The 14,326-nt window shown below is 43.1% G+C and overlaps 1 protein-coding gene across 1 annotated transcript in view; it reads right to left on the bottom strand.

The window, feature by feature from the left end:
* The window catches only part of LOC108439482, a 58,025-nt gene that overhangs the window by 18,044 nt on the left and 25,655 nt on the right, over positions 1–14,326 (bottom strand). The window contains exons 24-38 of the mRNA XM_017717924.2: positions 11,583–11,843; positions 10,581–10,841; positions 9,785–10,048; positions 9,224–9,484; positions 8,588–8,848; positions 8,076–8,348; positions 7,443–7,703; positions 6,599–6,862; positions 5,768–6,031; positions 4,834–5,094; positions 4,308–4,568; positions 3,398–3,655; positions 2,744–3,004; positions 2,083–2,349; positions 301–564 (exon numbers count right to left, since the gene is read on the bottom strand). Of these exons, the coding sequence (XP_017573413.2) occupies positions 301–564; positions 2,083–2,349; positions 2,744–3,004; positions 3,398–3,655; positions 4,308–4,568; positions 4,834–5,094; positions 5,768–6,031; positions 6,599–6,862; positions 7,443–7,703; positions 8,076–8,348; positions 8,588–8,848; positions 9,224–9,484; positions 9,785–10,048; positions 10,581–10,841; positions 11,583–11,843 (3,942 nt within the window). The remainder of the gene's footprint in view (positions 1–300; positions 565–2,082; positions 2,350–2,743; positions 3,005–3,397; positions 3,656–4,307; positions 4,569–4,833; positions 5,095–5,767; positions 6,032–6,598; positions 6,863–7,442; positions 7,704–8,075; positions 8,349–8,587; positions 8,849–9,223; positions 9,485–9,784; positions 10,049–10,580; positions 10,842–11,582; positions 11,844–14,326) is intronic.

The following is a 14,326-nucleotide window of genomic DNA, read 5'->3' as shown; positions in this document are numbered from 1 at the left end:
ACAATGGATGAAACCTTGTAGGCACTAAGTGGAATGTTGTCATTTTTATGATGTCAATTAATGCCTTTTTGCTTTCGTTAATTTTTAGAAACATTAGCATTGCTGACTGAATATCCATGTAATGTACTAAAATCAGAGGTCATGCTTATATACGAGATGAAACGAGAGTCAAGTTCGGGCGGAAAAAGAAAACAGACGCTGCAACGGGGAGAGAGAGGGAGTAAAGTAAATCAGAGAAAGAAAGAGTCAAAGTTGCAGTAAGGGGGAGTGAGAAAGTGAGAGGGAGAGAAAGAGAAAAACCTGTTGTGACGTGGACAGTGGAGCTGAGGTCACTATGGCACTGGTGGCTATGCGCTCTGACAGTGAACGAATATTCTACTCCACATTGCAGCCCACTGAATCGGCAGCTGTCAGTGGTGGAGTTACACAATGCAGCTGCACTTCCTGGCCTGAAGGTGGCACTGGCTTGGTAGTACACAACACCCAGCCTCTGTTCCCAAGACAGCACAGCTGTGGATGAACCACAATCCAAGTTCACTGCCACATGCAGCGGTACGCAGGGTCCTAAGGACAGCAAAGGTCACAGTCAGTTAAAGTATTCTTTTTTAAAAAAAATCAAATTCACACCAATTTTCTTTTCCTCTAATGTAGCCGATCAGCCAAGACAAGTTTGGTGTCTGACGTTCGCTCAGTTTTGCAATGGAGCTACGAGGCTTATTTGCCTAACACGGTAGCTCATACCACATCAACTGACATCATGCTATTAAGAGTTTGTCATATAGTGTCAGCTGCCAAGTAAGCAAATTTATTTGAAATCATTTCACAACTCAGTGTGTACAGTAATGGTGTACAATAATTTAGTTGTAGTTTATGTTAACTGGTGGCTTAAACATGCATAACTTGTTATATACACTAGCTCTGTAGCTACAGTTGTCAGGTGTAATACCCATCCTCACCACCAGAGGCCAGCCTCACTTGAATACTGACATTCTCCCTGGCTGAACCCTGACCTCACCTGCAGCTCATTTTCACCTGCTTATTTAAGGACCTCCAGTACACTGACTCAGTGCAAAGTATTGCCAGTTATACTGCATACCAAGCCTTGTTACCTCACTGTTGATGTTTCTGGATTGCTCTGACCCTGTTTCTGTACTCTCTGACCCTGTTTCTGTACTCTCTGACCCTGTTTCTGTACTCTCTGACCCTGTTTCTGTACTCTGACCCTGTTCCTGTACTCTCTGACCCTGTTTCTGTACTCTGACCCTGTTCCTGTACTCTCTGACCCTGTTTCTGTACTCTCTGACCCTGTTTCTGTACTCTCTGAACCTGTTCCTGTACTCTCTGACCCTGTTTCTGTACTCTCTGACCCTGTTTCTGTACTCTGACCCTGTTCCTGTACTCTCTGACCCTGTTTCTGTACTCTCTGACCCTGTTTCTGTACTCTCTGACCCTGTTCCTGTACTCTCTGACCCTGTTTCTGTACTCTCTGACCCTGTTTCTGTACTCTCTGACCCTGTTTCTGTACTCTGACCCTGTTTCTGTACTCTCTGAACCTGTTTCTGTACTCTTTGACCCTGTTCCTGTACTCTCTGACCCTGTTTCTGTACTCTCTGACTCTGCTTCTGGATCTCCCTTTGTTGCTTTTGCTGATTTTGGACTTGTGTTTTGACCTTTGGACTGTTTTTTGACTCTGATTCTGTTCTTTATGTGTTTTGGATTAAATGGGATTATGGATTCTACTCATTCTGGAGACTCTTCCTTGCAACAGTACAAAACTAAAGAGGCAAACTTCACACCAAACATGTCTTGTTTTATCAGCTATTTTTGGGGTCAAGGGAAAATTGTGTACTGTTTCTGTTAGAAACTTTGCTTTAAGAGTTGTGGGGAGAAATTCATATTTGCCTTATTGGTTCCTGGTGTGAGTTATTTTGCAAGGATTAACATTATTCACATGTGTTTCAATGAAGAAATACACCAGCGGCAAGCAGTCAGACCAGCTGCTGCTAGTTCTAATTCCATGCCAGTTATCAAAAACATGTATCTGTAGAATTCTGTATACTTTTACTTAAACCGCTGACTTACGTGTCTGGAAGTTGATGCTTGTATCCTGAGTAACCTGACAAACTCCGTTGTCGGCTGTCAGGCTGAGGTTGTACGTCTGTCCACACACCAGGTTTGTGAAGTTGCAGTAGTTCTGCTGGGAGGCACATGTCGCTACATAACCGTCATTACTTGTAGCAGTGAGCTCATAGGTTGAAGCACCATTACTCCAAGCCCAGCTGACCAACGCGGTGTCTTTATCACATCCTACTGCCACAGTAGTGCTGCTCGGGTCCGGCAGGCAGGGGGCTGGACACAAATACATTTGGCACTTTGCCAAATTAAAAATCTCATACTGTTCATAGAAATAAAAAGACTTCATTGTTATTGTCTTAATTGATGTATTGTTTTTGTTTCACTATGGTGTAAACAATTCCTCCAGTTACATTACATTCAGTACATTACTGAATGACATTAATGGTTTCCTAAAGAATCATGATCAAGTTTTATTTTGGTGAGGTCACAGATGTACATCCCTTATAGTAATATTGTTAACCTGGAATATACATGTATGTGTGAATCTATGATCATAGTGACTTACCCGAAGTGTGCGTGTGTATGTGAGTATGAGTGAGTCCATGGTCATAGTGACCAGCCCAGCTCTATGTGTGTACAAGTATGCATTTGTTTGTGCGTTACTAACCTGTTGTCAGCACTACAGCATCACTGTTAGAGCTGTTTAGGCTGAGGCCAATAGCTTGTACAGTGGTGATGTAAACTGTCCCACAATGCAGTCCAGACACGCTGCAGGTTGTCCCTGTGGTCTGGCAGGACAGAGTGTCACCCTCTCGGCCCTCCAGCACAGCTACATAGCTCACCGCGCCGGCACTTGCCTCCCACGCAACCACTCCCTCCTTGCGCGAGCACACCGCACGCACCTGCACATTGGTTGGGGGACACGGTTCTGGAAGACAATGCACTTTTTATACACCTGTCTTTTCACTCGGAGTGGCAAATATAACCAAAGCCAATTAAGCAGCTTCTTGGGCTACAGACAGGCCACAGTTCTTCTATGTTACTATTACTTTTGACTGTAAATGCTTTATGGTCCTTACCTATCATATGTTTAATGTGTTCTGGCCATGTCCTTTATGCGTGTTCCAAATAATGCTAACAAAAATATCTGCTTATCAACTGAAACTACGCTGTATTTTTAATCAGCATGACACATAAACATATTTTTAAGAGAAATGCACTGCATATGTTCAGGCTGTTTTTGTTTGTTTGTTTGTTTGTTTATTTGTTTTTTAGCCCGTATAATTAAGAGTTGTTATTGTTGCTTTCTTTGCTTCCTCACCTGTGTCCACTGTGACAGGAGTTGAGACGACCCCACCCTGGCAGACACTGTTCTTGGCTGTGAGGGTGATGTTGTAGGTCTGGCTACAGGCCATGCCATAGAGCACGCAGGTTGTGTCCTGGGATGAACAGGATGTCTGAAGGCCCTGGTCGGTAAGGGCCATAGCCATGTAGCTCATTGCCCCTCTGCTCATGTCCCATGAGATCTGTCCCACAGACGGGGTGTAACTCACACTGACAAGCTCCACAACACATGGCCCTAGAATAGGTGGATACAAATGGATGAAATACAGTTATAGAAATTTAAATTACCTTAAGTATGGCATTACAGCTCTAATCTTTGCTGCAAAGATGTAATAGTATAATAAAATGTTATTAAATAACAATATTATGCTTGTATGTGATGTTCATATGTTCAGTGATGTTCATATAAACATCACTAAACTCAGTACAGTACCTTAAATTCATTCTTTAATTCTCCTATTTAATGCTAATACTACTATTATTACTAATGATAGTAATAATATTTTTATGTAGGGCATTTCACTACTAATAAAGCTCAAAGTGGTTTACAGTTTATGCAAATAAAACAGTAAAGCACTGAAATACAGTAATGTATTTTATTTGTATTACAAAATGTAAAAAGTCCATCTCATCCATTTATTGCTTTATACCACAACAAATACTTAAAGGTAAAACTAATCATCGTAGTGTAAGAATATTACACTGGGACGTCACATGTATAACGGGATTACTTTTTTCTTACAAATCTATATTACAGTGTATATTAAGAAAACAACACTAGCATATCTAGTATAATCGTATAAGCCAGATTCTATTTAACTCTGTTACAGCTGCTTTTGTCACTTTATAATTATGTCCAAGTATTTACGACAGTGTTGATAACTCACCTGTCTCCAGGTAACCACTCATAGAGGCAGAGATTCCGCAGGTGTTTCCCTTGGCCTGCACTGAGATGCTGTAGTTGGATCCACACACTAGGTGGAGAAGCTCACAGTTTGTCTCATTACTCTCACATAAGACGGCATGGCCAGATGTGCTGAATGCTGTGGCTGTGTACTCCAACGCGCCAGCACTGGACTGCCAAGACAACACAGCCGAGCCAGTCTGACAGTCCATCACTGCCTGGATATTACTTGGAGCACAAGGAACTGGGAGAGGGAGCGAAACATAATGAAAGGTTTGGAACAGCATTAATGACATACTATTGAACTTTAGCACTCAACATCACCAGTTACATCATATGAAATATGAAAAGTGCAACATTATGAGAGGATGAGGAGATAAAAAACAGAATGGCACAGCGAGACACAATAGAAAGACTCAGAGAAGAATACCAGGTGTTTGGTCATGTGTTCATATAATGGCTCTAAATGTTCTAAATGCACTGTGAGTACAAGCATGTGTGTTTTCTACCTGCATCTGTATCGACGACATCGCTGGGCTGGCTGCTGCAGAATGAGTCAGAAGCGACCACGCTGGCATGGTAGATGTTTCCACAGGCTAGGCCACTAATGTTGCAGCTGTTAGACAGGCTCTGGCAGTTAGTAGAATGCCCCCAGCTGTCCATCAGTGTGGCTGTGTAGAAAGATGCCCCTGGACTCTCTTCCCAAGACACATTCAGGTTGCGAGTCTGGCAGTCCACGTTCAAACTCAACTTTGGAGGGACACATGGTACTGAAGTAGGAGAGAATTCGGGTCAATGCCGGGCTAGCGGAGATATGGGCGCAGCACAAGGCTGAATTTGGTGGATGTCTTGAAAACGTCAAATCCGTTTACTGTCAGTTTAGCACTTGTTTGGGACAAATTATTGTACACAGCTCTCGCCTCACGGACAAATCTATAATTCAGCTGCTATGTATCACTAGTGAACTAAACTGAGGAGTTTATGAATGTTTGTTGAACAAAAGTTTTCATTACAAAAGACAAGTAGTACTCAAGCATGTCCCCTCATGGCCATTCTACTGCAGGAAAGGGCATCTTCTCAGATATTTTTTCCCTAATAACCCGAGAAAATAAAAAACCCCCCCTAACCCTGTTATCAGATTAACTTGGCTTTGTGTGTGTGAAATGTGACTGAGCTGCTAGAAAGTAAAGAGAGGTGCAAGAGGAGGGGCGAGGGACATAAAACAGAAGTGCAGCATTTTTGTTCAGGCTTTAAAATTCTACCAATGTTTCTGCTATGTGTCATATATTGTTCCACTTCACATCTGAAGTAAAGTGAAAGTTTGAGTTTTTTGTTCATATTTTTCACTTCCAACCACTTCTAACAATAACAACAATACGAAGTGGATATTACTTTTGATCAAATTCAGCTTGCGGGGGCTCCTCTCCTATGAGTCCTACTCACCTGTCCTGATATGTGTGGGTGTGCTTGGCTCACTGACACAGGTGCTGTCCTGCGCCACAACTGTGGCAGTATACTGGAGTCCACAGGCCAGGGCACTCAGATCACATGAGCCTTCAAAGCCGTTGCAGCTGTCCAAAAACATCAGGTCCTCACTAACCGCGTTGACTGTGTAGAGCAGACCACCCGCACTTTTCGCCCATGACATGGTGGCAACGTTAGTGTCACATATTACACTGGATGTCAGACCCAGCGGGGTGCAGGGTGCTGAGGACATAAACCATACAGCAGCAGTTAGAATACACAACACACTATTATATATTATGTAGGTAACAATTTATGACCCAAGAATTACAGTGAAATCAGTGGAAAGCTTGTAGCAACATTTATGGCATAGGGCATATTGTTCAAATAGCTATATATTAGGGTTTCATGATAAATGATAAAAATGCTTCAACTGAGTATTCTCGCTCCCAGCTTTGTTCATTTATGTATTTGGAAAATAAAAATATATGCATTTATTAGTTTTTGTTTATAGAAATGTTGACTGTTTTTCAGCATTACAGTGCACTAACATGTGCTTGCCTTTCTAAGTATTTAATATTAGTTTATTCTTTTTATTTTACAGTATTGTGCTTTTGTAAATTAGCATTTTTTTGAAGAAGAGTTGTTACATTTCTGTTTACACAGAAAAAACAGGTGTACTTGTGGCACATCCAGTCAGAGGCACACTATTTTAACCTGCCACTTCTCATTCATGAATGTATCATGCACATCATACAATGAATTTAATCATTTATCACTAGTTATGACACAAGAAACAGTACATGTCACCTGTGCGTATGATTGTGGCCGTGCTCTGAGAGCTGTTACAGGTACGTCCCTCTGCAGTGACCGTCAGAACGTATATTTGGCCGCAGGGAAGAGAAGTGACCACACAGTAAGTGGTGTTATATGAAGTGCAGCAGGAGGTGTTGCCGTCAGAGCGCTCGAGTGTAGCAGTGTAGCTCACAGCCCCAACACTCTCTCCCCACCAAACAGTCACCGTGCCATTCACACACCCCACCGATGCACCCACACCTACAGGGGCACAGGGGGCTAGAGAGACAAAGAAAACAAGAGTGAGAGAAAACACCTCTGTTTTAATAGGGATGTTCATGACTATTCACATATCTGGATGTACAACTGCATCTTAGTCTTTGCTTATTTAAATTTAGTATTCAGATGAGAAATTTAAAGCTTGTTTTATCTTCTAGCATCGACTTTGCAGACATCACAAAAACATTCATGTCAAATGATTAATTTATGCCGTTTCTATGGACTGTATGGACTGCAAAGTGAATGCCATGTTTTGAAACTTTAATAAAGTTTGTATACTACATCAATCTGATTTGGGCCCTTTGATATACAGGTAGAAAAAGATGGTCGGGTCATTCATTGTCATGATGTCTAAAATTTATAGGGCGGTCACTGCTTTTAAAGCAACAATGAGAAACGTTAGAAATATTTTGCTACATGTGGAGTTTACCAAAAGAGAGCACTGCTGATATTGTGCAGTTAGTGTGGACATTTGTTTTTATCACTACCAGTTGGCCTACAGAATGTCAACTCCTGGAACTCTCTCTCTCTCTCTCTCTCTCTCTCTCTCTCTCTCTCTCTCTCTCTCTCTCTCTCTCACCTGTCTCAGACTCCATTAAGTTGCTGACAGCACTACTGCACTGGCTGTTGAAGGCAGTTACGCTGAAGTTGTAATGCTTCCCACACTGTAAGTCAGGAACTGCACACATTGTGTCATTGGAGCTACACTCATACTGATGTCCATCACTGTCCATCGCCATGGCAGTATAGACGTCTGCCCCCGCCGACTCATTCCATATCACCCAGGCTGAATCAAACAGGCAGTCCATCTCCACGTTCATCAGGACGGGGACACAGGGAGCTATATACATATACACATACAAATAAACATGAAATAACTCTGTAAAAACCAAAACTACCATTCAAAATTTAAAAATAAAATCATTTTAATATGATGCTGGTACTCCACAACTTCAGCTAACTTGTAGGAAAACTAATTTGACATAAGTCCAGTATGAAGAATAGGGCTACAGATGATTCTAAGATGTCTGAGAAAGCTGTATAATAAAATAATTGAAAATTAAGAGGATTAAGTTATAATAAAATAACTTAAAATTTAAAATAAGGCATCTATAAGGAAAATTGTGACTAGCCTAGCTAGTTTACGTTTTATGTTTTATTGAATAAAATGACACCATTTATTCTGTGTTTGTGTAAACAGTTCAACACTAACCTGCCTGAATGATCTTGTAGGGTGAATGGGCTCCAGCACAGCCATTCTGAATAGGCACTACAGTGATGTTGTACGTCATACCACATGGCACAGTGATGTTACAGCCTGTGTTTGTGCTGTTGCATGTATAATAGCCGGTGATGTGGTTGTGCCGTGTACGGCCGGTGGCTTGTGCCATGTATTGGACACCAAGCACACTGGAGGACCAGTTCACTGAGATTGTGTTAGAAGCACAGTCCAGGACCACACTGATATCGTGGGGAGGGCAGGGAGCTGGAGAGAGACCACAGAGATCAGTGAAGGTACTATGCAAAAGAAAAAAGTTTAAAAAAAAAGCTATAAAAGTCATTTTTAAGAAGGTTTCTTTATTCTTTCCATAATTTAGAATAAGAGTGTAGAGTTAGAGTTACTACACTAAGATATAACAACTTTTTATTGCATAGGACCAATTATACCAAGTCTGTACTGTACATGTATCTACAACTTTACGCTACAATATTTCTGTTCTGTACCTGAGATGGCATGTTGCACGGAACTGGGGATGCTGTGGCACTTTTCATTTTGGGCAACCACTGCCACGTTGTACGTCAGGCCACAAAGGATGTTGGGAAGCACGCAGGAGGTCTTGTTCGTGTCACAGGTCGTCACATGAGTGTCACTGCTTTGCACTATGGCTTGGTAGTGGGAGGCTTCGCCTCTCTGTTGCCAGGTAACATTAAGCATGGTTGACTGGCAACCCAGTATTGTCTGGACATTCTGTGGCACGCAAGGAGCTGCAGGAATGAGATATAGAGATCAAAATGAGTCACCAAACCACAAGCGTTTTCTAAGTAACACAAAGAAGTAAACACATTAATGTACATTATATATTATACATTACATATTATATGTACAATACATTAATAACAATAATAATAACAACAATAATGGCATGAGCATGAGCCTTGACAAGTGCTGACATTGATGAGCTGGCATCTGCAGACATCTGCAAACATCTTATAGACTGTACATTCTGGCCCCATCACGTACATTAAATTAATGAACAGTCTGAAGTGAGGCTACTCCTCATCTTGGCTTTTTTGGTTCAGTTTCTCTGCTTTATTTTAAAATAACTCAGGCATCATAGACAATTTTGTGTTTTGTCTCACCAGTTTTGAGGGTGTGGACCTCACTCTTTGGCCCAATGCAGCCCTCATCCACTCCTGACACGAAAATCTCGTACATCTCTCCGCACTGCAGTCCACTGATGTCACATCCTGTATCATTGCCGCTGCAGTTTGCTTTATGACCTCCACTGCCCTGGGCAATAGCCAGGTAGAAGAGAGAGTCCTGAGAGGGTACCCAGGAGACAGACACAATGTCTGAGTCACATGAGGACTGGACAGACACCTGCGTTGGGGGGCATGGGCCTGTGGATGAGAGGATGGTGAAAGAAGAAGGTTTTACCCCAAAGATAGACAAAGGTATGCCCATGGATGAAAAGCATATATTTGGATTATGTGAAACGTAAGCAGAGCTGAGATATGGTTTTATAATTTGATGAAAATGTAGGTAATTTCTTTACAATCCTCATGAAATCCCTTTAACTAATCAGTGTGACAACAACTTACAATATAAATACCCACGAAAGAAAAAGGGCTCCACCACCTCCCACACACACCAATTCAAAACCTTTATTAACACCAGGTTTTAGATATTGAGGGCACTACCTGTAGAAATGGTGACCCACTCTTGGGGAGTGATGAGACAGGTGTGACCTTCTCCAGTGACACTGATCTGGTAGACTGCAGCACACTGCAAATTGGTGATGTTACATGTAGTGCCGGCTGTGCCACAGGTCACATGATCGGCCACATCATAAGCATCAGCCGAGGCGTTATAAGACAGAATACCATCACCCGGTGTCCATGAAACAAGGGCAGAGTTACTGCTGCAGTCCAATGAGACACCAAGATTAGAGTAAGGACATGGACCTGGGCAGAGAGAGAGAAAGGAAAAGTGAGAGAGATGGAGGTTGAGAAGAAAGAAACACAGAAGGAGAGAGAAAATGAGAGAGGGTAGGTAAGAAAACGAGGATGTAAGACACAGGAGGGTCATTAATTACATTTTGCCCAAGGAAACAAACTTTATACAAGCTGCTAAATAATCTTATTTATGTGGTTTCTGACACTGTTTGGCATACTGCTATCAATAAAACTGGAGAAATGTATGGTCAGAATTCAGGTCTCAAGATAAGCAATACTAGAGTTTCCAGCTATCTTAGTAACAATCAATTTTTTATACATGACAGTACGTCATATTACAGTATATAATTATAGTTATGATTTAGCCATTTTAACCTTGCTAATTGGTTTGCTATAAGCATCCATTACTTACTGCCTACATTAGTCCAAAAAAAGAAGCAAAACAAACAAAACACCACAGCAGTTTTGGACAAAAGACCAGCAAATTTTTTTTTCCCCCACCATATTTAGTTGTGGGGCTCCCCCTGTTGGCATTTGTTACCTGTGGATATGATGACAGGCTGACTGGGCAGACTTTGACAGTCACCATGCTCTGCGATGACTGTGACGTTGTAGTCCTTTCCGCATGTCAGGTCTGTGAAGTCACAGGTGGTGTCTATGGTTGAGCAGTTGGCACTGTTTCCATGGCTATCCACCACATAAACTGTGTAACTGTCAGCGCCGCCGGCAATGTCCCACGTCACCGTGGCAATTGAAGTGTAGCAGTCATAGGTTGCCTTGACATGGGTGGGGATGCAGGGAGCTGGAGATGACAAAGATGTGTTTTAAGGTCTTACATGTTCAAAAATTCAGAAACGAGCAGAGATTTTTAAAGATTCAAAAATATTTCACACTTAGATAGAAAACCAACAACCAACACAACCAAGACAGACATGCGGTTAACTAAACAGTTTCCTACAAAGGATTCTATTGGTCCGCAGTAATGTATTCCCACATTAATGTATTACCACACTTTGCATTAAACAATTTTGAAAAGAACTAAAATGTGGGCCCTTCTAATGCCTCTTGCAGTTTAAGTGGTTTTAATCAGGCCTTAACATGATTAGGCTCACAATAAAACTCTGAAAGATCATCACCAGGAGCAAAACAACAAAAATTCAGTTAACTGTGCGTGATTGCTACAGAAATCAAACGTCCATCATACACGCTGTTGGTGTAAATATACTATACTGTGTATCTGAGCACTGCTAAAGGCCTGTGCAGTGATGCAGGCAACCACACAATAACATAGACCAACCATGGTCAAAGAGAGGTCTTAGAAAAAACAATGCGGTGAAAAGGGGTTCTGTTCAGTAAGCTATGTATACAAAGAAATTTGCTTGGCTTCTAAATGTTGTTTTCATTCAAAGCATGTTGCTGGCTAAAGTAAAGGCCATTTTTTCTTTTATGTCTTCAAAAAAAAATAAAATGTTAATATATGTTATGCTTCCATTTTCATGGCCTGTAGTAAATCTAAATATTAGCAAACATTCCTATCTCTCACCTGTGCTGAGCTCCATTGTTGTGCTAGGCTGGCTGGTGCACTGCTGTGTCACTCCCATAACAGTGACCGTATAAGTCTCTCCACAGCGGAATTGGGGAAAGGTGCAGGATGATCCTGTTGTCATACACTCTGCTCCATCACCAGTGAAATTCACTGCAGACACCCTGTACAACTGCTGCGCCCCTCTGGTGTCCCACCTTACCGTGGCAATGTTAGTACTGCACTCCAGAGAAATAGATGGGCTCTCCGCTTCACATGGGGCTAAATAAATAAAAAAATAAATGAAAATATTCATCTGTACACTTAAGAATATTGTATTATGTAAAAGGTAGAGTATGTAATATGTGGCACACTTAATGTGTTGCAGTGCCTAGTTCAGTATTTACCAGTCTTGGCCCTAGAGTGTTAATGTGCAGCCTATTTTAGTGTTTTCCATGCTTAAACATACTCAATTTAATCAGGAATGAAGTAGACTAAGCTAAAAAGTAATGAAAGCTTCTGCACACTAACAGTGGTGGACAGTAACTAAGTAAATGTAGTTTGTTGCTGTACTGGAGGCAGTCGTAGGCTGGAGGTTAGGGAACCAGCCTTGTGACCAGCAGGACGCTGGCTCGATCCCCAGAGCCGACAGCACAAAATGATGGAACTAACCTGAGTTTGTGTAAATAGAGCACAATATAGAAATACGTCCACATATGCAGTCGAGACTGACGCAGCTTTTTTCTGAATTTCTACAAACACCATTTCATTTTATAGTAAATTAGTTTGGGCTGGTTTATGTTTATGAACAGACGCCTACAGATCAACATAGTAAAGGAGCTCATCTGTGATCCTGAGTTTAAAGCCAGTTTTTATTCAACTTAAACTTGGAACTAAGAAACTTTGCTTGTGTGTAAAAAGTGATTTCAGAGCCACTCGGTTCTCCCTGATGGAAACTGTTTACCTTCAGTGTTTTGCGCTTGTGATCATTTTAATAGACGTCAGCGTCACTAATTAATGACGTTCTATTAAAAGACTGGTTTACCAAGAGAGACGCTGGAGGACTTTCACCTGAAATGAGTTCATGAAGCCAGTCTGGTTATAAAAATGATAACAGGACCAGATCAGAGCCAGAATTACTCTTTTACTACTTTATACTTAAGTACATTTGAAGGTAAATACTTTTGTACTTTTTACTCAAGTGGAGGTCTAAAGGGAGGAAACTTCTACTTCTACTGGAGTAATATTTTACCTTGGGGGTCTCTACTTTAACTCAAGTAGATGATTTGTGCACTTCATCCACCTCTGTACACTAATTAACATGTAAACAGAATGCCTAAATGATCACATGTGCTTGAAGTGTTGAGTGGTTACATAAATCCCTAACAGATATGCTTATGTGTCACGGTTGGCTCCTCCCAGTCCTGTCCATGTGCTCATGTTTTGGTTTTGTAACTCCGCCCCTGATTATCACCTGTCCCTCATTGTTCCGTGTATTTAAGCCCTGTGTTTGCCCCTTCCGTTTGCCAGTCTTTGTACCTTTGTATCGTGTCTTTGTACCTGATCTTCGTTTGTGTTGATTCTGGTGATGTCTTACCCTAAGTCTGTACGTGTCAGCTCACTGACCCTGGAATGTTCTGACTACGACCCTGGATTTGCCCCTAATAAATCTCGCTTATCTCAGCGCGTGCGTCCGCCTCCTCGCTCCCCGTTACAGAAAGACTGGCCACCACAGGACGCAGCAGGTAAGCGAGACTCCGGCATGTGGTTGTTCCGTTGGGACGAAACTCCGGCTGTTTTAAAGCAGCCCGAGTTCGCGGTGTCCCAACGCCACCAAGCCGGAGACAGCAAATCCCCTGGCGCTGAGGGAACACGAGCGTCTCGTCGGTCCCGCGAGAAAGCGGAGGACCTTCCCGCCTTGTGTCCGGGCGACGAGAGCTCAGGTAAGCGCCTTGGGTCTGCCCGTCTTGAGCGCCACTGCAGGGAGGAGCGACCTGCAGTGCAAGACGGTGTCAGACGGCAGGAACATTCAGATGACCCGTTTTTTGGTACTCGGCTCGTTCGCAAGCGTCACTGCGAGCTGCCAATCGCTCGAGTGAGCATTGGGAACGGCCGAGTGGGTCCAGTATCTGTGTTCCTCCAGGTTGGAGCAGAGGCCCCCAGCCCGAAGGCTTGATCCCGTGGCCGCACCCCGCGGCACTTCTGATCCCGTGGCCGCACCCCGCGGCACGCCTGCGCCTCCGGACCCGCCGCCAGTCGCCGCGCCTCCGGACCCGCCGCCAGTCGCCGCGGACGTCGCAGCAGGCCCCGCGCCTGCCTCCGCGGACGTCGCAGCAGGCCCCGCGCCTGCCTCCGTGGACGTTACATCCCCTTTGTTCCCTCCCATCCCGCCCTCGTCAGTGTCTGTTCCCCCTGGGGATCCCGTTTCTGTCCCTGTTCCCTGTGGTCCTTCTGTGCCTCCTGTGTCTGTTTCCGTTCCTTTGTTTCTGCCTTGTTCTGTACCTGGTTTTGTCCTTTTCCCTACTGTTGTGTCTGTCTCAGTTCCCTTTCCCGTTGTGGTTCCCGTTCCTGTGTCTCCTTTTGTTTCTGTTCCTGTTTCTGTTTCCGTGCCCGTTTCCGTTCCTGTGTCTGTCCTGGTGCCTGTTCCCCTGTCTTTTGCGTGGTCTGTTGTTCGTTCTTGTTTTCCTCGTCCTGTGTCTCCGGTCGTCTCTCGGTCGGCGTCGTTTTTTGGTGTGCCTCCTCGTCCTCCCTCCGTTTTTTGTCCT

This window comes from Pygocentrus nattereri, chromosome 9 (genome assembly GCF_015220715.1).
Source record: "Pygocentrus nattereri isolate fPygNat1 chromosome 9, fPygNat1.pri, whole genome shotgun sequence".
NCBI classification, from domain to species: Eukaryota; Metazoa; Chordata; class Actinopteri; order Characiformes; family Serrasalmidae; genus Pygocentrus; species Pygocentrus nattereri.
This window is presented reverse-complemented; position numbering and strand designations above follow the sequence as displayed.